Below are 25,581 nucleotides of genomic sequence, written 5' to 3'. Positions count from 1 at the left end.
GGAAAGAGACTTCTGGAATAGTTAGTGGGCACCCTGGGTGCTGAGTTCTCATTCTTACTCTAGGTCTGCAAGGTTTCTGTTAAGGCAGGTTCTCATGTAGCCCAGGCTAGCCTCGAACTCACTGTGGAGTTGGGACTGACACCTCCATGTGCTGGGATCACACCCAGGCCCCGTGCATGCCAGGCAGGCTCTCTACCAACTGAGCGACATCTCCAGCTCTGTCTTTTTTCAATTTTACATTTTGTGGTGCTGGGGATGGAACCAAGGGCCACATGCACGCTAGGCAACAGCTCTGCCACTGAGATACACACAGCCTCTACCCTCACTCGACCTCACTATTAGGCCTAATAAGCTGTGAATGACTTTGCCGGGAAAAGAAAATGAACCTAATCAAAACTCAACAACTAAAGTCATGAACGCTGGCTTTAAGTTCTGTTTGTGTTTTGTTTCCCTACCTGGCCTGGCCTGGAACTTGCTATGTCCTCAGACAGGGTCTCACTATGTAGCACTGGCTGGCCAGGAACTCAGAGAGCTCCAGCTGCCTTGGCCTCCTGTCCCGAGGGATTAAAGATGTGCACCACTATCCCCAGCAGTTTCAAGTTCTTAAAGTTAGAAAACATAAATGCTTCTTCGTAGGGGCTACCAAGGCCCAGGGAACACACTGAGCATTGAGTTCTTTCAGCACCCTATAGAGTGGACACCTTATTCATCCTAGAGATGTGATTGTTGATCCTCTCAGAGTCCCCACAGGGAAAACAAGATCTCACCTTGCACCAGTCAGAGTCTGTAACACACTGAAAAGCCAATACCAATGTCAATTCCTTAACAGCAGTGAATACCACACAGCTCAGGTCAAGGGGACAGAGACCCATTTCTGACTCTGGAGAAGATGGCTGTGCTTTCAAATCTTGCTTCTGCCCTGTGCAAGGGCAGACCTGTAGGTTTTTAAACTGTGCTTTCTCAATAATGGAGCCCACTGGTCAACAGCAAGATGGAGCAGAAGCCTGGGGGCGGGCCCATTCCCTGAAAACATGGACTGAGACCCTCATTTGACAGGTGGAAAAACTGTACACTGGGGTCCAGAGAAGTCTAAGTAAGTAACCCAAGGACATCACTGCTTACTTGACTTGTTCTACCACTAAAGCACAAGGTGGTCCTGTTGCCCGGTTAAGTCTACTCTACTCAGGGTGGGAAGTGGCTTTGGATTTTTGGAGATCTCATTTCATAGCTTGTGACACTTACCCTGGATGGGTCTGCCACCCAGGTGGCTCCCTGGCTGTGCCCTGTGCTCAGGTTCTCTGGGGTTATCAGGTCTGCCCACTGTCTACCCAGAGGCTATTCCCACCCAGCATCTCACAGTCCCCTGAGTGTGCCCTCCCTGTCAACTGAGAGCCAGAAATGTGGGAGACTGACAAGACTGTGGAGAAAGGAGAGAAAGCGGGTGCACACAGATGGCAGGGGAGACAGATGGACAGATAAGCAGGGAGCTGGTTACCTGTGGGCCAGGCCCCATGGGCCCCATGCCTCGGGGAGGGTTCATTCTCTGCATTGATCCTCCCATGTTGGGGTGACCTGTGTAAGAAAACAGATGAGCCACGGGCTGTCAGGAGTATAGCAAAGAGGAGCCCTCCCAATGCCCCAGCCACCTACCCTCCCGCCTTCTCTACCTTGTTGTCGTGTGGGATCCATAGAATTGGGCAGCAATGGCTGTGTCCCAGGAACTCCTCCTGGAGGCTGAGGGAAACAGGAGACACGGCTTGAGTCACTCTTCTAGAGTTTTTTGTTGGGGGGCGGGGGGAGAAGACATCTGCATGCCCTACCCTGCTCTCCACCTGGCCTTCCCGAGACTATCTCTGAGAGCTAGGCGGAGTCCCCCAGCTCTGGAAAGCAGGGCAGACAGTTGTTCTTGTGAGCATTAGTCAAAGCTGTAGGATGAGGAAAGGATAAAGTGGGGAGCTGGGCTCTCCATCCGAACCTGCACATCTGCAGTCTGGTAACGGCAAGCTGTGGATTCCTGCCACCCTCATTCAAGGGTCAGCACATGAACCCCAGGGGCTGCAGTTTTAAGTCCAATCCTACCTCCCTTTTGCTTCATAGATGCAATCCATCTTAAGCACACCTCCAAATCACAAGGACTTAGAGGAAGCCACTGGTTAAAAACTATCACTACAAAGAAGCCTTTACAGGTGAACCAGGTGGAATTAACTGGAGTCCAGAACTCTAACGGCTTGAGCCAGAGTCAGCAGAGTCACCCAGGCCTCCCAGCTTCCATCTGCTCCCACCCTAGAGGCGGCAAAGCAGCTAGCAGTAGAGAAGAGGTTGCTGAAGGATGGTCTGCTCTGAGAACAGACTAAAAGTCATTTACTTAGGAAAAAGTTATTCTAGCTACAATCTGAAAAACAAGAGAGCAGCAGAGGGTGGGCCAAGAGTCCTATGGGACCTTTTAGGCCCCATAGAAGAGCTTTGGTTTCTCCAAGAAAAGCCTTGGTGATAGAGGTCCACCTCTATCTCTGGTTGAAGGTGTCAATGCTTGTGGAGGCTGGGCCATGACTGTCCCCAGCCTTGGCTGCTACTGTAGGCCAACTGAGCAGAGCTGTGCTGACTAACAGGGAATGCCAAGCAGGCTCAAACAAGGAGGCGAGAGAGGGACAGACCCACCCCCCTTCTCCCTGCTTTTCCAGCTTCAGAACAGGAGCATGAGGCCAGGGCAAGGGGCTTTCTGAGAGCCCTCCAACCCCTCTGGCTAGGCTGCACCTCGGGGTCACAAAGTGCTAGAGTCACCTGCTGTTTCTGATTGCCTGGGGAGCTGGTGAGGTTGGGTCCCTGCACCCAAATTTAGCTGCCCACCTCTTTCCCCTCAAGTTCCTGAATTGTGACTCACCTGGCTGGTTTGTGTCTGCCCATCTAGATTGGTGGTTTTTAACAGAGATTGGGGATTCAGGGCCTCCTAGATCCCCAGAACAGGCACACTCCATCTATCCTGTCCAGAGAGCTATAACAGTAGCTGCCTTATGTACAGTAGTCCTCCATAGCTTCTAAACCTGCTACATGCCGGGCATTTTAGCTGGGATATAGATTAAGGGGTTTGGGACTCCTTGGTGGGGCATCTGAAACAGGGGTAAGACCATCTGGGCTTTTCTTCAGGGGAGTGAGGATGTGTGATTGACTGCCAAGGATAGCAGGTCTCACACTAGAAGGCTAAGGCCTGCATACCTGAGAAGGAAATATAGTCTTGTAGGTGGGGGTCATAATCTTGCTGTGTGTAGCCCGCAGAGGCCCACGGGGGACAGAAATGCCCTTGGAGGTAAGCTTGCTCTTCTATAGCCCTGGCCTTGGAAGTCACTCCTCCCTCCCTCCATACCCAAGAAGTCCGTTTTACTAAAAAACGCGCGTTTCTCAGTTCCTTTTGTCTAAATTTACCTCCTCTGTGTTGGAGAAAACAGGAAACAAAGGACTTTGGGAGAGGAAAATAGCAAATTGGAAATATACGCCAAAGAGCTTCCTCTACAGTCCCCATATCATGTCATTTGGGCTTCCTCACAGCACCCCAGAGAGTGCCAATATAGGTGACTAAACTCCTGGCTCAGTGTGCTGGGACTGCTGTCAGATTTTTTTGCTAAGTCATTGGAAGAATTCTGGGGGGGCGGGGGACCCACAAAGAGAAATCTCCCCGGTGCCTCCATCACGCTGGATCGGCCTGTCCACCTCAGTAGCGACATCTGGACTTCTTCAGCAATCCACCCTAATGGGCTAGTCCAAGGAAGGTCAGCCTACCCCAAACTGCCAACCCTGAAAGACCAGAGGAAGGTCTGGGCCGAAAAGCCCTCTTCGTAAGCAGGTACTCTTTAAATTATATGATCAACTCTTTCCTTATTTAGGGGAAACAGGCAGACTGCTGAAAATCTCACAAACAGCCTGCTTCCTTGGCAGCCGGGCTCCTGACCTAAGCACTCCTACAGGACATTTGCCCTCTAATAGCAGAAGTATGTTTGCCAGTCTTGGCAATTCTCAAAAGCTTCCAATGCACATTATCAACTGACTTCATTAAGGAAGAAGACCCTCTTCCAAGAAGGGGCTGGAAGGGAGGTTAGGGTCACTGCCACTGTCTCCTGAAGAGCTGAGTCCCTGCTATCCCATCAGCTGCCGCTCTCTAAACACAGTGAAATGCTGACCCTGGGGCAGGTTTAATCCCCACCTTAAAACCTAATACTCCACCCTGAGCCTAGCACCTCACTTCTGACCTGAGTCCAGGTCTATCTAGGCCCAAGGATGGCTGCGAGGGGAGAGAAAACGAGAAAATGTACTGTACCTGGTTTCCCATTCTGATCGGGGGCCTGGGGCCGCCTGCATATCGCGGTGACATAAAAGGCTGTAATTATAGGGAATTAGTTCAATGACAGCCTGAACTACTAAACAGCGACAAACACAAATGCTTTGCACTCTGCAAAGTCCAGTTTGTTACAACTAGTGCTCGTTTAAGCTCTCTCTAGTCCGGTAGCCTCTTCCTTCCGGGCAAAACTTCCCTTGGGCAGAGGAACAAAAGATCCACACAACACAACACACGTCTCCCAACCTGCACTGGCTTGCAGGAATCTAGTCTGGGCGGAGGGGCAGCAGCTGGGACCTCACACAGGATGCAGAATAGCTAAATCAACGCAGGGTAAAGGAGACCACCTCTGCTCTCCACGAGGGCAAATAAAACAAGAAAAAGGAGGGAGACGTCACATCTTCAGGTCTGCAGACAAAGCAGGACACACACACACAAGCGCGCACACAAGCACACACAGAGAAACCATCAATGGGGAGGAGTGGGAAGGTAGTAGCAAGGACTTATGGGAAAACATGATGGAAAAAAAAAAACAAACAGTAAGGGACAGCGGGCTCCCTAACTTAAAGCGGGGAAATGGGCAGGAAAGCTTTCTCAGCAGCGAGTGCACAAAGAAAAGGCCAGGGATGCAGCCTTGGTTACAAACAAATGGTTGACCGAACTCAAAATCAAACAAAAGTGAGAGAGGAAAAAACAAAAACATAAAGGCCACTAGCAAGGTCACAGAAATATTTTTGTTTCTTTTCTCTTGGTTTCATATCCAAACTGGGTGGGACGTCCAAGAAATGAAGACTGTCTTTAGAAAAATATATATATTTAAATTAAACTTGTCAATTATGACTGGAAGGCAATGCTGGAGCATACTTTGATTTTTGTTTTTCCTCTGCGGCTCTCTCCTTCCTCCTGCCCCGCGCCCCCCGGCTGGTGGGCCGGTGAGCCACAGTGCGTTTACCTGACTGTGGGGTCCCATCATGCTGCTGGGATTGTGAGGTGGAGGCTGTGCGTGCGGCGAGGGCTGTGACCCCGGAGGACCCTGTGAGGCCAGACAGTAGAGGCAGGTTATAGATCACAGCACATGGAGAAGCGCAGAAGAAGCTTAAAAGAACAAAAATTAAACCAAAACGCAGAGTGGCGGCGGGCGTGCGGGTGGTGGGCTGTGGCTGGCAGGAGGTGGCGGAGCGCTGCTTGGGTCCTGGTTCAATGGCGAACAACGGCGGGCAGGCGGGAAGGAGGGAGGCTGACCAGTACATTCACAGGGAATTTGGAAAAAACGAAAAAATAAAACAAAGCACCTTCATCAAAGCACACAGGAGTGAGGGCCGGACACAGGCTACCGCTGAACAGAGTTTGCCATGTTAAATACGCTGGTTGACTCAGACAATGGCATAGACAGGGCCCCTGGACCCAGACACAAAGCCTGCAAGTACCACTTTCAGAAGACACAGGAGGAATCGGGTGACGTCCCTGCCCTCAAGGAGCTCACAGTCTGAGAGACAGAGAACAGGCAATTATGGGTGGAAGCGGGACAGAGGGAATGACGGCTGAACATGGACAGAAGCAGAGGAGCAGGTGGTGCTAGGTTCTAAGCCAGTGGGAATACAAAGTCGCCAAGTGGCCACCCAGTGTGAGCAGTGCCAGGGCTGTGTGCTTCATGAATTCACCTACAGCTCAGAATAGCTCTGTATGGTGGTGTCTCTCCTTTCAATGTTTACAAAGGAGGAAAACATGTCCCAAGAAATGAAAAGACGAGGTCACAGCCACATAACCTCTAAGTGGCAGAGTCAGGCTGAGAGCCAAGTGACACAGGCAAGATTATCACTGGTGGGTGGTTTAGGATGATGGGCTGCCTGGTGTTCCCAGCTAGTTCCAAACTGACCCAAAGCTCTGGACTCTCTACCAACATGAAATGAATTCACTTAACCCACTGAGTTGGTCAAACTACGGGTTGTAACCTATGAGTGAGTGCTGATATCAATATAGTAAGTACAAACGCTAATTCACAGCAAAAACAAAAGGAATAAAGAAAAAAATATCAGAATCTTACACATTACAGGGAGCACATCTCTTTAGAACTTCTACTGTACACGAGAAAGTACGTACACATGTTGTGTGTGTGCATGTGTTCACGTACATACATGCGCATGTGCAGGAGACAATGCCGTACAAGTTTCCCATTGTGGGTCACAGAGGCCAGGAGACCCTGGACTCGGGATAGGGGCACGAGTAACACACCCTGGTGCACTCTCCTCCACCATGACTGTCCCTTAGTATTGGAAGTGATTCTTGAGGAAAGCTCCAGACATTCACAAAGGATAAGGAAAGCTACTTTTTTCAAAGGAAAAGTGACAAGTTAGCTACAGTGATTGGTTCCATCCTTAGTCGCTCTGCCCACTGAGGGGCCCATGCAGAGCTGGGAAGGAGGTGGGGGTGGAGGTGAGGTAGAGACCACAAAGAGGTGTATGAAACTAGAGGCAAGAGCTGTCCAGCAGCTGAGGGCACCACTGGGGACAGGCCTAGAGCCTCTTGGCTAAGCGAGGGGCTGTGCACTTCCGGAAAGCTTGGAGGAGCAGATGTTCCCCTACCTGCCACGCTACTAATTTCAACAAGTGTGTGTCTTTCTAGCGGCTGCCAGCAACGGCATGGTTTGTTACCATGAGCAATTTTCTTAATTAACAGACATTAATTAGCCATTTAGCAATTTTGCAAGCATTTGTTTAGCGGCTTTCCTAAACATGAATACCACTGTGATAATGGCACTGATTAGAGGGTCCCCTAATTAACAGTACAGGGAAGGAAAATTGAAATCACATAAATTAAAAAGGGAGGGGAAGTTAATGAAGGCGGGACATATTTGCACCTGCAAGTCTTTTGTACCACAAAACTTGGGTGTAATGTAAACAAAACAAGATAATTTGAAGCCAACCCCCCAAAAAAAAGAAAATGAAAAAGAACGGAGGAAGAGAGCTTAAGGGTAAGGTCCAGCTGCCAAGAGGGGGCAAAGGCTTGTTTGCTGGTCCCCCAGCTCTTGGCAGCAGGGAGTGCCTCCTCCCTAACAGCCCTGCCTCCCTCCCTGGTCACATACGTACATACGTGTGTTTGCAGAGCAAGCAGACTGTTTGCAAGCCGCTCACACCTGTGTGCCCACTGAGCAGGCGTGGTTCCCAGTGGCTACATTACTTTCTGAGTACAGGAAACAACTCGAAGCACCTACAGGTGCTCACCTTGGGACCTCACAGGATGGCAGTCTTAAGGCTCAGTGATCAATACCTGAAGCCGGGCTGGTGGCAGCAGGCTAGATCTTCACAAGAGGGACCATGGGGTACAGAAGGCAAGGTTGGTTCTGAACAAGTGGAGATTGCAAGTTTGTCACCAAACAGACACACCACAGAATAAGGCTGTCGGCAAGGCCCTGGCTTATGGGGATAGGGAAGGAAAGGGCTGCTGAACCTAGAAATCACCCGGAGAACACCCATGGCAACCTCAATTTGGATGACACCAAAGTCATCTCCCTGAGGGGACACATCACCTCCCTGATTGTCAGCCATGACCTGCGGCTTTATAAACTTCCAGGTACGGCCCCTGGCCTTTCCCAGACCCTGCTGTATGGGTCACGCAGGTTCTCTGGACCCCTATATCTATCCTCAGCTTAGACATGTTTGACCATGCTGTGTGACTGCAGCATCACAGAAGAAAGCCCACATAGCTTGCCACAGCCTCAGGACCAAAGTGACATCGTGTTCTGAGAAGTCATTGCTGCCTCTGTGAGGAGGTGAGGGCTCAACTGTCAGATCATCAGGTCACAAACAAGTGGACCCATGGTCCCTTCCAGCTGGCATTTTCAGAGAGCTGTCAGTTAGAGAAAGCGGACTCAATGGTCTTTCCAGTTTGTTCTGCATGGGCAAGACACCACAAAGGAACAAACCAACAAGCAGAGCCCTCGCTGGAGGTTTCTGACCTCTGCTGAGATGGGAGGCGGTGGCTCCCAAATATCCCCAGAGAATGAACAAGTGAGCTGGGTGGGATGAGGGAAGAAGGGTGTCCCAGTCATCAGTACCCCAGGCAGGACAAGTTCCCCACTGGCTTTCTTGGACTTCAGCTGCTGGAGGCTTTTTAAAGAACCTTTCTAAAACAGCTTTGTCGAGAAGCCTGGCTGGCCAAGTACCATGCTCTCGAGGATGCTGGGAGTTTTCTGCCACACAACATTAGGGTGGGTCAGGATGGAGAGCCCAGCTCCAGTAATCACTTGCTTGTAGATTGCCCTACACTAACAGACTGCCACCTCTTTCCCTCATGTCCTTCCTGTATAGGGAAGGAACACAGGCTGGGGATGGGAACCATCTAAGACTAACAGAAACTACGTATCTGCTGAGCTAAGCTTTGTAACTCATTCACCAGGGCTCTCTTTGTGACACACTATGTCCCCATCTACATCTATTTTTAAAGAAACAGGGCTTGGAGGGGGAAACTGGGTTCAAATTCTAGCTCTGTCACTGGCTGCTCTTGTCCTGTCGTTGATGAGCAGAACCAATCCTGACGACACAGGGGAGAGTGGGCTTTGCCTGTACCAGCTCACTTACTCCTTCGCTCTGCAATGGAAGGGAACAAAGCTCAGGAAGGCGAATGGACTCGTTAGCACTGTAGCTATACGTCCGGGAGGGATCTGGACGAGTCCACCATCCCTCAAGCCTGTGAGCAGCGTATCTGTGTTCAGAAGAACCCAGTGACAGAAAGGGCTGAGAGCTGGCAAAACAACGAGGGCCCTATAGTGTGATACCCAGCTCCCTCTTGCTGCCCAGAAAGGTAAAGTGAGGCACAGAATGGCTACACAATATGGATCTGCTCTATGAGACCCGGGGAGCTGGGAAGGGAACGATAGTCCTGCAATAGGTCAGACTTATCTACTGCCTCACTGTATGAAGTGCTGACAGGGGACCACATGAAGGGCAATTCCAGTTCTGAATTTTGGAAAATGTGAGAAATATACCTATGTTCTGTGTGGACTTCATACTGCCCCGACCCTGTTAATGGATTTGCCCTTCCCTTGCAGAAGGCTCTAGACCGCTGCCTTCAGACACCTGAACCTCCCACACCTCCTTTTCATTCTTTTTCCTGTGATGTCAGCATTTAGTAGTATTACTTCCAGCAGGTTGTGAGAGCCACTTAGACGAGGCCTGGGAGGCTCTGTTACAGTGTGATCGAGGCAAGTGGTTGGTCATTTCACAGAACCTTACAGCCGGGATGCCGATGGTTTAGTGAAAAGGCCTTTATGGGCATCGGCGTGGTAGGGAGCCCCACTCCTACAGCTGGAAGATCGGAGGTCTCTGCAGAAAAGCATTTCACAGTGGACAGCAGGAGCCCCTCCCGCCACATTCTGGGTAGGCCCTGTGCTGAAGGATGGAGAGATGCACCAGAATGTGATGGGGAAATCCCAAAGCATATGTGGTGACTTCAATTCCCTAAGATCCCTGAGCCCCGGGCCTCCTGAAGAGAAATGGAACCATCTGCAAAGATACTGCAGCACTGCGGCTCAGCTCACAATGGGCTCTTAGGCATTCTTGTCTCTGGCAGGGAAAATAGCAGTTTGGCCGGCGGGTTCTGGCCTGCGTCAGGGTATCCTGCCATGACTGTCCACAGCCTGAAGAAAGTCATACAGCATCCCAAAAGCCTCTATCAATATCCTGCTTGTCAGGTGATGGTAGGTACAGAGCTCTAGGGCAATAGCGATTGCTATTCGCCCATTAGGATATCTAGGGCTGGGCTTGTGTGGTTGAGGCAACCACACAGCTACATCAAGATCAAGGGGCCTCAAAAAGCTCTGGGTGGTACCTCTAGTGCTTTTGGGCTTGAGGAACTTAAAGATATCTATATATAGATATATTACATATTTATATATAAATGACTAAATAAAACTCAAAATATACTTATTTTTAAAGATTAATTATGTGCTCCTTTCTCAAATGCCACCTACACTCTCCTAGGAGTACCTGCACACTCCTTGAAGGAGCAGGCATAAGGTTAAAGCTATGGCACCAGGGCTAGAGCCATGGCCTGTGGTCCAGGCCCTTGATTGCTCATCATCCAGGTTCTTTGTTCATACCCAGTCCCAAGGGCTAGGACAGTGCTTTGTAAGGATGGTGTCAGTATCATCTGGGCCAAATCTGACTTTTGTCCTTATAGGTCAATGGGAAGGGGACTTAAAGATGCAGTTTCAAGGGGTAAAGTAGAGTCCATGACATCCCCAGTCCTAACTCTGTGGACTCTCAGCTTTACTGATCAGCAGTAGAGTATAAAGGTCTTGTGGTACTGGTGCATGTTGTTGCTGCAGATGATGGAATATAAAATTAGGATGGTTATACACACAGCAAAAGCACTTCGCAGACAACTTTGTTCCTTGGACACAAATATGTGCAGAAGAGGCTGCAAGATGTGCCCCTGAGTCACAGATATCCAGCACCTGCGCATGTCAGCTTCACCCTTCACCACCCTGGAACTAAAGGCTGGCATTGAGAATGGCAAGTCAACCCTATAGGTGCTCACTGGAGATGTTACTTCTTCATTTCAATCTGCATGACCTGGCACAGTTTAGAGAGCTGTCTTTTTGTGTCCCCTGGAAAAGGCTTTGTTTGTTTAATGGTGAGCATACTGGGGAGTACAGATTCTAAGGCAGAGAACTGTGAATATCTATGAGTATGCCCAGTGTGAGTCTGTTCACACAGCAGGACCCTCTGGAAGCTGAGTTAGGAGTCTGACCCATCAGGTGGAATTGCTGGATGCCCAATGAATGAGCTCACAGCATGATTCACTGTGGTCACAGGACAGAGGGATGGGGACGTCCCCAGTCAGGAGAGAAAAGGAATGCACACTGAGCATTTTCACTCTGGGGAAACGTCAGAGAATCGACAGAGGCACACTGTTTTCTACCTGAACTAAGTAAAGCCGGCATCACTCCCTTCTTCCCAGTCCATCTCTCTGAGAAGTCAGGACAGCATTGGGCAAAAGGAGAGATGACTCACGGTGTATGTGATTCTCAAATGGGCCCTCTAAGACACATAGAACACTTGAGAAAAGATCTCAACACGTATGTGGCACGCTTGCCCATGAGAGTCAGTAGATGATGATGCTCTGGTATTTGTTGTTGTTGTCTGAGACAGGGTTTTCTGTGTAGCCCTGGCTGTCCTGGAACTCCGCAGTCCAGGATGGCCTTGAACTCAGAGATCTATCTGCCTGCTTCTGCCTCCAAAGTGCTGAAATTAAAGGAATGTGCCACAGTGCTTAGATACATGAAGGCTTTTAAAACAAAGAAGGAACAGAAGTTCTTCTTACTCCAGCCCTTACAGTGACTATGCTGGTACCCCTACGGGAAGGGAAATTGCGCTTACTGTTTTTAGGCGGAAAAAGGGGCCAGCCATGCCCTAGCCATGAAAGCACAGACTCAGACTCAGCCCTATGCCACACTGCGTAGTTCAGGTGGAGGCTGGGGTGAGTCAGGGCACAGACCCCAATGGCACAGCTACTAGGCCAGACTACAGTAAGCTCAGAGAGAAGTCTGGCCTGCCGGTTCTTTATAAAGTTCTACTGCTCCCTCTGTGCCCCAGTGGGAGAGCTGAGAAGTCACAGCATAGCTTACAAAGTCTTGGGCATTTGCTAGCCGGCCCATCAGAGGAATGGTCTACAGCTTACTGAATGAGATGATGGCTCTCAAGGCTGATGAAGAAAAACTGGGCCTTTATTAATTTGCAAGGAAAACTATAATACTATATACACCTTATGATTTTAATTTTTGATTTTGATTTTACATCTCCCTTAAAAGACAAAGGAAAGAAAAATCAGCTATTCACAAAGGAGAACACGGAGTCAGGCATGGCCGCACATGCCCTTGGGAGGTGAAGGCAGGAGGGGTCAAGGGTCCACTGAGAGCCTCAGCCACACAGTGAGCTTGAAGTGGGGGGAGGAGACGACAAACCAGTGACATGAAGGCATTAGCAGAGAGCAGAGATCTATCCCACGGGAGAAAGCGGAACAAATGCAAGCCAGGGATCGGCAAATTCTCTCTTCACTGACCACATCACCATTCACCAGTCTGGTTTGTTTGACTTTCGGTTCCAATAAACTGCAGTTCATCACCACAGCATAAAAGCCAGCACCAGGGGCTGGTAGGTAAAGGCACTGCCTAGCTTGATGACCTGAGCTTGATCCCTGGACCCACCAGGTGGAAGAAGGAGACTGACTCAGAAGCTGACCTTGATCTCCACGTCCGCATCCCTCCCCCATCCCCAGAGGTCTCCTGGGTGATGATCTCATTTACTTCATCCCTGCCATAGTGCTGGGTGGGCTTCCCTTGTCTGGGACATGAGCACTTGAGTTCTTTTGGTAGGTTCAGACTGCTTGGCCCTTTTCCTAAGGACTGGGGTTCCTGGAGAAGTCTCTGAGTTCATCAGGCTTAGTCATCAATGCATGGGTTGGGAAGGGGCAAAAAGGAGAGGTGATTTGGGGAGACCTTAGGGTCTCTCTGCTGGACACTGTGTGCCTGTTAACTGTGTAACTGGCCACCTTTTGGGGGGACCGAGGAAAAACATCCAGTATTCAGACTAATGGGCAGGATCACAGCATGCTGCAGCCAGTCCGTCTGATGACCAGGTGCCACCCCTGTGCCATGTGTATGCTAAGCCCTTTTCTCTGAAGCTGAAGGCGGTGGAGAACCCAAAGTGTAACTATGACCAAAGCAGCATCAGACACAGAAATCAAGTGCAGGAGGTATCTAGGCAAGCAGGGATCATGACAGAATGACAGAGGCAGAACCTTAAAGGATATAACTGTGCCCTGGACAGTCTGGGCTGGGCCCAGAGGATGGAGTCCAGGCAGCCTCGGTCCAGGAAAAGATGTGCTTACACAAAGATGGGGACCTGGGTCTGGGCCTGAAGAATTTTAACCTATGGTAGTAGTTACTATAAGAAAGTCACTATCAGCTGGGTGGTACAAGCCTTTAATCCTAGCACTTGGGAGGCAGAGACAGGTGGATCTCTGTGAGTTTGAGACCAGAGTTCTAGGATAGGCTCTAAGGCTACAGAGAAAGCCTGTCTTGAAAAACCAGAAATGAAAGTCAATATTAAACTATTACCTCCAAGGATCGCACATCCCTTCCTTTCCCCAAGATGTTTCTCTCTTTCTTTCTCAAGTCAGGATTCAGGAGTTATGGCCATGGGGAAAACCGTGAGCTAACAGCTGTCCAGGGTGCTAATTCTCATCCCTTGTCGACAACACAGGGAAGGAGGAAAGCCATTATATTCTCACTGTGAGTGAACTCTGTGGCCTTGCGGGGATCTGCCACGGCACTGACCACGTCAAGGCTCCCGGAGGGGGTCTAGCAGGGTCCAGATGGCAGACCTTCTTTCTCTGACGTCTATTCACTGTGAAGTAACGTGTTCTGGGGATATGCAGGAAGTAGATAGAGATGGACTTGGATAGTAAACTACATTGGTTCCTCGGGACACTGGGAGAATATTCCTACTTTGCCAGAGCAATCTGTTTCCCGCCCCTTAAAAACTGCCATTTTCTCTGAAAACTACTATGCAGTCGGCTCCTGCCAGCCAGCCTCCACCCTGCCTGCCAGCACCCGGGCTCTGCTGTTAGACACAACAGCACAGTGAAGGTGAGGTGCATGCTAAAAAGGCACGGCCTCATCTACCAAGAGAATCCTGCTCTCCTTGAAGCCCTCCGGGCTCACTTGTGCACACTTCCAAGCTACCACTGCAGAGCTCAACAGACAATTCACGATTGCAAGTGGGGAATGGGGCGCTGGAATACCCAGAATTCAGCCTCCACCACCCACCAAACAGCAGACATCAAAGAATAGACCTGGAGGCCAACGATTTGTATTTTGCTCCCACAGCTCCCTTAGTAGCTGTGTGGTTTCTTTTCCTCCCCTGTCATGCTGGGATGAACTGGGATTCTTTTCTCAATTAAAGGTTTCAGATGCCTGGTCCACTGTCACATGGTCAACACCCATGATCCCTGAGGACTTTGGCAGAAGCATAAGGAGTAGCTCTGGGGTAATGAAGAAGCCAGGGTTGTGGCAGGAACCTGGCCCGTGCGCCCTCCAAAGATCCTGACGTGACTGTAAGACAATCAAGAGTCTACAGCTCTCAGATCATGCCAGTGGTCAGCAATTGCCGACAGGCTGCTGCTCCCATGTCAAGCTGTCAACTCATGATCCTGCCCACCTCCTAGAATTCTTCAGGAACCCTTTCTTCTTCCTTACTCTCCACTCAGAAATCCCACTTGATAGGCTCTCCAATGGCAGGGACATGCCAGCCTGGAATATAGCTTCCTCTGTGCGTCCCATGTCCACTCCTCTAATGTTACTGGACCCAGGACCCAGATAACAAGGCCAGTTTTCCAGACCAGTTCATGGATTTCCAGACTCTTCGACTATTCCTACAACTGCAGAGTAAGTTTTTGGGATCAGCTAAAACAAACTTCAGGAAGAGGAACTTGACTAAATCCGCGTGTTGCATTTGTCCTTTTTGACCTTAGAGCAAGGATAGGGCAAGACTGTCGAAGTCTGGAATAATGATGACTCCTGAGCACAAAGAGCCTCTCTTGTAGGAGAGAACTCAGCGGCTAGGAGAAAAATTCACACCAACTGACAGAGGGACAGACACCAGGCACAAGAACAACAGGTCTGCTCCTTGCCCTGGGGACCCGAGAGCTGATCAACCAATGTGGGGAGGATAACTAAGAGACACTGGGGACAGTCCAGGATGGCCTCTGAACACCCAGTAGCCCAACAGGGCCAGGCAGAAGGCTATTAACTGTGACTGTGCTGCATGGATGGAAGATCCAACGCTGGCCTTTGAGAAGGAATCCTGCAGATTTCCAACCATTCTTATGCCCTTTGGTTCCATTCAGAGCTGATGAAGTAGGTGGAGCTCTTTCTGTTTTATAGGCAAGGGAAAATGAACCGCAAATGATGCTCAGGCAAGATTCTGGCGACACATTCCCTGGGGCCTGACTGAGAGCAGCTCTCCACTCAGCTCACATGAACAAGGCTGCTAGGAACAGAAGCAAGGCTCCTGAACCCACAACCTGTTTCCCCGCCTTCACTTCCCCGCCAGGCTCCTGTTGGCCAGACAGGGAACAAGGAATCACCGTGGCCAAAGCCAAGGGATTAAGTCAAGTGGGCAGATTTCAGCAAGGGATTAGGGAGTTGCCTCACTGAAGGGTCAAATGGGACTATTGTTTCACAGCCCCTAAAGAGTTGTGGATGTATCATCAATCCCAAACAACTGAAGTTCACAGAGGTTCCCCGAATTCTTTGTAGCAACCCTAACTACCAGGATAACTCCTTTCTTAGAGGGAAGAGGGGTGGGGCTCTGTATTTGCCTGACCCACAGGGAACAGCGTACTGTCTAGGCTGCTGCTGGCATGGATTTAAGGCTAGCCCTCATTCTCCAGCAACACTGGGAAACACGATTGAACATGAGCACACTTGTGTCCAGTCCATCCCCCTCCAACACAGACAGGAACAGCAGGAACCCTAGGGCACCTCAAGTGCTACCAGGAAGAGGCAAAGCTCTGTTGCTCCCAAGGCCCTGCTCACAACCACTTGCCACTCCCTGGCCTGAAGAGGGTACCACCCACACCTACCTACCCTGCCTTGCATACAGAACTGATGCCCTGTCACCTGCTGGGTGGGAAGCCCTGGCAGAGCCTAACATCTCGCAGAGCTGGCACTTGAGTGAAAGCTCTGTGTCCATCCCTAACACCTCCAGACTCATTCACTGCCATTCAGGTCTTTGCAGGAGGCAGGGCTATTCTGGGGAAAAATTCACAGATGCTCCGTGGGCCTGGCCTAGAAGCTTCAACTGCTATCAAGGCCTTCATGTCTGGACAAAGTCTGTATGGAAAGGTTGCCTGGGGAAAAGTCTTCAGACAGAAACGGCACAAACCTGAAACTCATTTGGTGGGTTCTGCCATGTCCCAAGTCCTCAAAAGAATCCTCATAGAATACTAGATGGCTGAGCTGCTTCTGAGTCCTGTCCCAGGACCCAGGGCTAGATCTTCCGGGGAAAGGGCTATGTAATAGGATTGACCCAGGGGCCAATCTGTATACTAGAGGCACACTAGGCCAGGGCTCTACTGGAATTCTCTTCCTCAAACCCTTCCTGCTATAAGGATTAAGCAAACCTGACCTCTGTTTTTGTAAAGGAGGAAAATCTCACACAATTTGCTGATGCGATGGCAGGCTAGGCACAGAGGGTCTATCCCTGCAGGAGGCTAAAGAGACCAAACAAGATAGCTCCCACAATTGGGAACACCTCCACAAACCACTCCTGTTGGGGAAAGGAAACAGCACAGAGCTGAGCAGCTGGCAGCACAGGCCAGCCACTCTCAGAAGCAGAAAAGAAAATCCAATGCTAAAAGAAACCCAAGTATAAAATACAGGTCCAAAAGAAGACAAGAAACTAGCCCCAGGTTCTCAGCTGCGGTTGACATGGTCCTTCCAGCACTAGGTGCATAAATGCCTGATGAAGCATGGATCCTAATAGGTCTTAGTAATAAAAGCTATATAGGGAAAAATGCTGAGAGATCAGGCTGTTATTATTAAGACCCATTAGCACTCGTGCTATAACCTGGCTTGAGTTTAGAGCTTGGGAGGTAAGGCCCACCGTGGCATGGACAGTAGCAGGCTCTGTCCAGGCTTCCTACCTACTTGGGAAGGCGGGTACATAGAGAGCTGCCTGGTGTAGCAGAAAATCAGGGCTCCACGGTATGGGGTTGGCTCCTCGTTAGGGGGCAGTCGCAGCCTGCAGAGCCACTAGGGGCTTTGTTACCGAGCAAATCTCCCAGGCGCTGACTGCTGATGCATAGCTAACGGGGCGGCAGACATTGATTTATGTTCAACTTTCCATTTCATCAGTGAGAGTTACGGCGCTACATGTGGAGTGCACATTTTTTTTTTGAGGGGGAGGGCAGGCGGGTGGAGTGCAGACACAAACCTGTCCATACACACGCACATTGGCAGGCATACCAGCCAAGGCCCCAGCCAGCCACTCAGGCAGCCTGGCACATCAGGAATAACCTTTTGTCCGTGGTTGCTAGGAGCCCTGGTGCCAGTCATCTGCCACTGGGCAGACACAAGGCACCAGGCTGGCCGCTGGGTGAGCACAGCCTGACCTCTGTGGAGGTGATAGTGACCAGGAAAGGTGATTGGTGGTAAGCTCCATCACTAAACAGAAGGTCAAAATTCTGGTGGGGGGGAGGGGAAGAGCACAGTTCAGGTTTCGGCCCTACGCTGGCTTCCATCGTAGTGACCAGAGGTGAAAAGCTAATTGCTCCCAGAGTAAGCTTTCTCAGGAGGAGTAACCTTGCCCTCTCCTCTGTCAGTCTGGAAGCAGATGACAAGACCTGGTAAGAAGCTTTTGGGGGAGGGGCGCTCCTATCCCCTTGTGGGTAGCAGCTCATATAGCACCTGGACAACAGGCTGGGCAGAGGCTGGGGTGGGCAGTGGACAGAGGCTGGGGCGGAGGGTAGACAGAGGCTGGGGCGGAGGGTGGGCAGCAGCTGTTAAGACAAGAGGCACTTCTAGAAGTCATATCCTCTGCCCTGTCCAGGATCATCTTCCTAGCCCAGACCTGTCCATCCCCAGCAGCTCCTCATTTGTGCTGCAGCCATGCTGTTGGCTCTGGGGCCTGCTTTCTAAGTCAATACAATCCCAGAAGACGGAAGGAGATACCTCTCTCGACTGGAGAACACTTCACCCCACTCTGAGGTCAGACAGCTCCACTAGGAGGGCCTGGGCAGCCTCAGGACGGGGGGAGGGGTTACTAAAGAGGCAGGAGGCACTACTACTACCCCTAATCCCTGCTACCCAAATAGCCCAGCATTGCCTAATCCTGGCCTGCCCTTCTGTGCAGCTTATCTCACCGTGAGGTCCCTGTCCCTCCTTAAAGCCTTAACTGGACCCTAGGACCACATCTAACACCCATGGATTTGGTTCTTCATCATCCTTCCCACTGGCCCCTAGTCCTGAAAGCAAGTCCTGGATAGTAGTGGGTTTCAGAAAATGAGCTCTAATCCTTTCCCTCAACCCTAGACTTGAAGTGGTCAGTGTGGCAGAGGTGCCTGCCCTGTGGTAGCAGCTTCCTGGCTGGGGGAATGGCTCATGTCCTCTGCTCTCCTCCTTTCTTCTGGAGGGGAAGGCATCGACTTTCTAGAGCCAGTTCACTGCCACCTGTGGAACATTCTTGTTAACTGAACTTTGACCCCCTAGAAACACTCCACTACGCAAGGCTCCGACGGACATCTCTGATTGCTTACTACCACAACCATCAAGCAACTCACTGCTAGCCATAAAACTGCAGATGGTAGAATTGCCTTCCCTACAAAGCTCTGTATTATGTATTAGCTTCTCTATTCCCTCAAGGACTTGGTATCTGAGGCTAGAGCCTCACAAGACAAGGTTGTCTCTACCATCTGGCAGGACATCAGCAACCAGCAGAGCCCTCATGAGGCTGCGTCTCTCGGGGGAGACCGCAGCTGAGTCTGCAGGAGGAAGGGTTGGGTTGAGGATCTCTTCCTTCTATCTGCTTATTTATCTGTTTTCCAGGAGGTGTACAGTGCTTCCTCCTGGTGACATTGTCCTTGGACGGGTCACAGGGTGACAGGTTAGGCAGGTCCTATGGGGCATTGGGAAATAAGGAATGAGGTAGGAAGGAGGCCTCCCTTGAGGAACGGGTTTCGGGGTGGGGGGAAACTTTACTGTCTCTGCCAGCTGAGCTTTGGATATAAGGAGTTGGCTCCCTCTGCTAGCCCAGGACTGATCCACAGAACACACAACTTTTTATCTCTGTGACCTTTGCTGGACTCCCGTGGTACCAGTTCCCACGCCCACATCTATGAACGACAAGACTGGACTAGCATATAAAATTATACCACACTCTCACTGGTCCTCTGTCATACTGAACATTGCCATTGGGCTCCTGGGGAACTCATTTGCTGGGCAACTCCATCTGGATACTGGCTGGAAATTTATGTGTGACTTTTTCAAGACAACAGGCAAAGTCCTTCCTACAACTTGGACTTTGGTGGCCTGAGGAAGGAGAGGGTATATGGGGAACCAGGAAGCCAGAGGTTGGACTCTAGTACAAGCCTTACTGACAGCATGGGGCAGCCCTTCACCTTTATTTCTAAGTTTCCCTCTCCCACCCATCCTTGCCTCCTTGGCAGAATCACTGAGCAAAACAAAAGTAAATTGCATACTTAAAAACACAACTGAAAACAATTACTGGAATTTAAAAACAAAACAAGAACGGAAACAGTCTGTACCCAGTGCTCAGCTCTATGACCCCTGTTCTCCTGTAACTGTCCAGTGCTGAGTCTAGAACTATGGGATCTAGTCAAGGCCAACCTGCTTGTCAGATGTATAGCCTGAGTCACAGCTTGATTATCTAAAATCCATCTGGGTTCACAGCAGAAGACCAGAGCTGGAAGACTATCTCGTCCAGCCTGCACCATCTACTGATGGGAAAAACTAGAGGCCAGCAATGAAGCACTGGCCCAAGGCCACTCAGCAAGCGCATTTCTCCAGAGCGCCAGTCCTGAATGCCCAAGCTGGCTCTTGGTCAGACTGTGCCTTGTCAGAATTCCAGGTCTAGCACTTCAGGGCTGGCTAGGCTTCTGTTCTGTACCATGGACCCCTCAAATAAATTTGGTTCAAGCACGTACTGTGTCCCTCGCTAGCACCGTCATGTACCGTGACTGTCCAAGTTTGGGCTTTTTCTTCTTAATAGTAAGAATGGAGAATTCATCTACCCTGGCTAAACTCAAGGCCTCCAAGAACCCCAATAGTCTCTCCAACCATAAAGTGTGACTGGGTCAGTAACCGAATGACCAGACATGTCTCGCACCACTCCAGAGGACTGGATAGGCATGGCCCATCTCAGAAACTTAGACCCGAAGGGGAGAAAACAAACAGGGTATCTCCTGCACTGTTGGCCCAACCTTCTAACTCCATGAGTGGCCTTCTGCATTGTGGTTGGAGGCCTAACAGAGGGAGTCCTGCATGATATTCTGTGAGCCTCTGTAGGCAGTAGTCAGCTGTCTCCTCCTTACCACTGTGGAGCCCCTACTGGTTTCTAAATTTAGGACAAACTAGTGTTGTGGTTTTGACTTGAAGAAGTTGTATGATACTGCAGGACAGGGGCAGGACAAAGCTGGCCTGGCCACCCGGGCTGGCCTTCCAAGACACAGCTCTCTTGCAGCACAGCCACCTGCCTAGGCTATAGGCAAGAAGTACAATTGTTGACAACAGATAAAACCCCCGATATCATCTTTATTTCCCTTCCAATATCAGAGTGGCTGCCTGAAGACAGTAAAGGGTGGCAATCAATCTCTAATATTCCTGTCGAGAGCTGATCTGTTCCGGAAATGGGCTGTTGACTTCCTCCTTTACAAAGAGATGCCCTTTCTCTTTGCAGGGGCCCAGGCCAAGTGGTCAGCAACAAAGACAGCAAGCACCACGCTGAGTGCCTGGGCTGCCCTACCTCCCTTCATCTCAAGGAAGGAGAATGGTGCTGGGGAATAAAAACACAAACTGCTCACAGTCAGTGAGAAAGCAGAGAAGCAAGGCTCCAGAACCATCCTGAACGGCCCATCTTTTCACCTTGCCTGGGGAAAAGAGATGACCTCAAGGCAAGAATCTAAAAGATATCTCTGTTTAACAGTGGCTGGTAGTGGCTAAATAAGGGCAGGAACCAGTTTGGCTTTCTGACCACACACCCCCAAACGTCATAGGGGAGGGCCCACAAAGTATGAGTGGAATTAGAACTTAACCATGGAAGATTCTAGCAAAGCAGGAAGCTGGGAGCTGCCCACATATCAACAGACCCATTTCTTGTCCTAGGCTCAGGCCAAAATAGAAGTCAACGGCCTATTTTTAAAAATACAACTGGCAGAACTAGAGAGATGGCTCAGTAGTTAAGAGCACTTGTTGCTCTCGCAGAGATCGCAGGTTAAATTTTCAGTACTCATATGGTGGTTCATAACTATCCATAACTCCAGTTCTAGGGGATCCAGCACTGCTCTGACCTCCACTGGTATCAGGCACATACATGGTTTACATATAGATATACAGGCAAAATATTCATACACATAAAATAAACTTTAAAAAGTACCTAATTTGTTTAAAAACAAAACCCCACAGTTAGCTACTCTCCACTTCTCACTACAGAGCCTGCAGTGGGAACCTGGGAGCTAAAAACTCCCGAGAAAACTCAGGACAGAGACCCGAGTGGCTGAGATACGGGGGTGGGTTCTGTCCACCAGGCAGGGAAGCCATGCTTTCCCTGCGTCAGGGCTTCTGTGACACCGTGTGCAGAGATACATGAACCAGAGAAAAACTCCCACTGAGCAGGACAAAGTAGAGAAGCTGGCTGGATCAGTGTCTCCTCTCTGGTACAGCTCTGGCCTTTCTTGGGTCAACAGGCCCCAGGGGGTTTTAAGCTCTTACTGTCTCTCAGCCTCTCCTCAAGTCTGCAATCTTACCCCAAGACTTCTGAAGCAGCTCCTGTCTCCATACCTTGGTCAAGGCCCTAGTTCTAGTGGCATGCTGGGAACACAGATACTCATGTGGCCATCTGATGGCCTGAACTGTCGCCCCTGTATCTCTGTCTTCTCAATGCCAATCTGACGAGCAGCCCTCTGCTTCTGCTTTAAAGAGTAAGCCAGTTTCACTGATCTTCTTAGTATGTGCTCTAGCCTTCCTCTCCCCAGATTTACCATGAACTAAAATGTGCAAGCTTGCAAAGTAAAGTGTCTCCTAGCCAAGGTACAGGAAGGAGAGGAGCCCTAATGATTCCACGGGGTGTCAGCCTTGTCTTTGCTCACGACTCCAATGCTCCCGTCATGCACTGTGCACAGGGCCCTCTGGTCTAACTCTGAATTCTTGGGCTTTCCATTAAGAGCTGTCAACACAACCCTGTCTGGGAGCCCCAACCCTTCAGAAGCATGAACAACCAGGACCTTCTCCAACTCAGTGAGGACAGGCTTGAAAGAACGGACGATGTCACAATCAAGAGCTCCACTAGGAATGTCTCTTTCTCACAGTCCCACGGGCGGGGCTGCCCAGCACTCCAGGCACCACTTCCCAGCCTCGGCTTGGCGGAGGAGGACCAAGTACCAGACGGGAAGGGAGAGAATGAAAAAGGAGGTGTAGAGGGAGGTGTAGAGGAGGGGGGATGGCCACACCCTACCCTGACAAAACAAGACAGGTGACTTCACACCTCCCATAACCACACCCCACCAGAAAGACCAACAGTGTGTTGCAGAGAAGGCGGGGCTCCCATCCCGTGTGGGACCCGTTCCTGCCTGTGGTGGGCAGAGTGCGGGCACAAATACGGCCAGGTGCTGCTGTGTTCACACTTGGGGGGGAAATTAGTGGTTAACCAGCAAAAGGCTGCTGAGCCTGCTGGGGGTCCCTAGCTTTTTCTAGTTACACCTAAGGTTTGTAGTCTGGACAGGAAAGGTAAACAGTGACGATGACAGCAGCAACACAACAGAAACAGAGGACGGTTTACTCATTAAAAGGGGAAGACAAAGAATACGCCTTTTGTCAAAAGAAAGCTCCACACTGGCCTGGAAGCACTGACCTCCCCCACACCGGAGTGGGCAGAAGGGCACTGCCATAGCCCGCCCGGAGGTAGGCACATTCCCATCTCTTTCTTCCCTTCTGCAGCTTTTGGAGAAGTGGATGAGATGAGGTGCAGGGCCTCAACCAGCACAAAGCAACTGTATTTAAACCATGGCAAACCGAGCTGCTTTCCCCTGCCCTCTTCTCCTCCCAACTGCCCAGCACAGGGCCCCAGGCCAGCACATACCTGAAAGAAACCTGGCGGGATGGGGCCTCCGGGCATCCCATCATTGGGGGGAATGTTGCCAAGCACTGGGCTTGGGGCAGCTGCTGCACTCTGTGGAGACAGAACAGGAGGTCAGTAGCAAGCATGCAACCATACACAGAGCCTTTGGCGCCTGCTCTCAACAGACCCTTCCTCCTCAAAGGACACTTCCTATGAAAAGTCCTGCAGAGGTGTTAGTCACTGGGCAAGCCATGGACTCGGGGCCCCCACTGCTTCTTCTCTAAAATGGGGAGGGGGGGCAATGCCTACTTTTAGGTACACCAGAGGGGGGTGGAATAAGGACACAGTAGACCAACACAGTGTCTATTGTTGAACCACACCTTGCCCTTCTACCAGCTGTTCTAACAAGCAGGGAGACCAACAGTGGTACCCTCTCCAAATTGCTGACTCGTTGTTGCACGGAGCAGGTCAATAAATATCCAGTAAGAAAATGCCCAGGTCAGAAGGATGTGTGTGCTCTGACCCTCACTGGGTACCAAAAGACTCCTGAGAAGAGTGTGGGTTATACAATGGGAGATGAGCATTGCTTGCTGAATGCTGCTGTCCTGGTACATCTGCCTCAACAAACGTCTCCCTGGGGTGGGCAGACATTGGATGCCCCACCTGGCTACCTTCCAACAATCTGTGTCCAACCTGTTTGTGTGGCCAGACATGCCTGCCTCCGTGCTCACATGTGCAGAGCTGAGGCTGAGATGCCAAGGCCCTACCTTGAGAAAGTCATAGATCTGGGCCACCCTCCTGTCTTTCCTACTCAAGTCAAACATCCAGGTACACCTGACCACTTCCTCCCAATGCCACTGAGACTCAGAGCCTCACATTCCCCATCAGTCACCTCTAGTTCATGAATGCAGCCCCTTCTTATCCCTCCCAGAAGGTACTTCTTTCCTTTCCTTGGTATCTTGACTAACACTCTGGACTACCACATTATGAAGTGACTTACTCTGACAACTATAGTTCTACTTTCATAGAGAAACATTCAAATTCTTGTTATTTGGGCATTGGACTTTTTACATATTAAGGTATTTGTTACAATGGGGAAGGGGCAAACTTTTAAATGAAAGACTGAACCTGTGAGTACACTGCTGGTTTACTTTCATGAAATCAGGAAGGGAGGGGAATGGTTCCGGGGATTAGGGGTGGGTAAGAGACCCGGGCAACTATGGTCCTCTTACCCAATTAGGTGGGTGGTAACTTGCAGTATTTCACAGTCCTCCAATGGAAGACAGCCATGACAACCATGCGGCCTTAGGGGCAGGAAGCCAGGAGATGACTTTTTCATGTAAAGCCTACTCCAGCGGATAAACTGAGGAGCTCTGCAGTGCTTCAGCTGGATCTGGAATGGAGCCTTAAGAGGGCAGAAAAGCAGCAACTGGTGCCAAGAGGCAAATGCTAAGCAACTAGGGGGGAGCTCACCCAGGGGACCCTGTCCACATCTGGCCCACCCCCATCCTCCCACACCTTAACCACAGGGTCTGTCTACTTATGCCCAAGAACCAGCACAAGGTGTGGCATACAGCAAGTGTTCAATAAATGATTGCTCTATTATTCAAAGGCCTGCCCAAATCTGACCACCTTGGAGCCAGACCTTTCAGGATTGCTAAGAATTGGCCTCTCCCCGTGGTTTCGAGCACTGAGAGTTCCATTAAGGCACTCAACAAAGTATCTCGTTTGAGTTTTCTCAACAAGCTCAAACACTGGCCATTCTCTAGACCTACAGCAGAGCAGACTGCAGAGCTGCCTAGGATGCAACAGGCACACATGAATCAAAGCAGAAAGTATGCTAGATCTAAACAGCCAGGATCTCATACACTGGACTCAGGTACCTTCTCATGAAGGGTTATCATTTCCTTTGTTTACTCCCTCCCCCCCTCATTCCCCTACAACAGGGTTTCTCTGTGTAGCTCTGGCTGTCCTGGAACTCTGGTCTTGAACTCACAGAGATCTGATTATTTCTGCCTTCCAAGTGCTGGGATTAAAAGCATGCACCACCACCTTTCCTTAAGAACTGCCCATCCTGGTACACATACAATGGGAAGAGGGAGCCAGGAAACAGCACAGCATACAGAACCAACTGGCAACCTTCCCTCACTACAGAGCACCCAGAGACCTGTGTGTCTCTGAGCCCTGGCATACAGGCTCTAGACCCTAGACCCATTTCCAGCACCAATTCTAGCATGGGCATATGCTCAAAGGAGAAACATGAATGCACAAGCACCCACACACATACATGCATACAAATACACACACACACACACACACACACACACACACACACACACACACACACGAATACACAGATTCTTACATCTGTGCCCAGGAAGATCCAGGGGAAAAAAAGGA

The 25,581-nt window shown here is 50.3% G+C and overlaps 1 protein-coding gene across 4 annotated transcripts in view; it reads right to left on the bottom strand.

Moving 5' to 3' along the window:
• Positions 1 to 25,581, bottom strand: part of Ssbp3 (single stranded DNA binding protein 3) — a 142,295-nt gene that overhangs the window by 17,091 nt on the left and 99,623 nt on the right. For 2 of the 4 annotated variants that reach the window (XM_026781887.1, XM_005353509.2), the window contains exons 5-9: positions 23,203 to 23,292; positions 5,280 to 5,360; positions 4,310 to 4,369; positions 1,668 to 1,734; positions 1,496 to 1,572 (exon numbers count right to left, since the gene is read on the bottom strand). In XM_026781887.1, coding sequence (XP_026637688.1) covers positions 1,496 to 1,572; positions 1,668 to 1,734; positions 4,310 to 4,369; positions 5,280 to 5,360; positions 23,203 to 23,292 — 375 coding nt within the window. The remainder of the gene's footprint in view (positions 1 to 1,495; positions 1,573 to 1,667; positions 1,735 to 4,309; positions 4,370 to 5,279; positions 5,361 to 23,202; positions 23,293 to 25,581) is intronic. The other 2 variants (XM_026781888.1, XM_005353512.3) reach the window with 1 other exon arrangement.

Source organism: Microtus ochrogaster, chromosome 10 (genome assembly GCF_000317375.1).
Source record: "Microtus ochrogaster isolate Prairie Vole_2 chromosome 10, MicOch1.0, whole genome shotgun sequence".
In the NCBI taxonomy this organism is placed as follows: Eukaryota; Metazoa; Chordata; class Mammalia; order Rodentia; family Cricetidae; genus Microtus; species Microtus ochrogaster.
The sequence above is the reverse complement of the archived record's forward strand: the minus strand, read 5'-3'. Positions and strand labels throughout refer to the sequence as shown.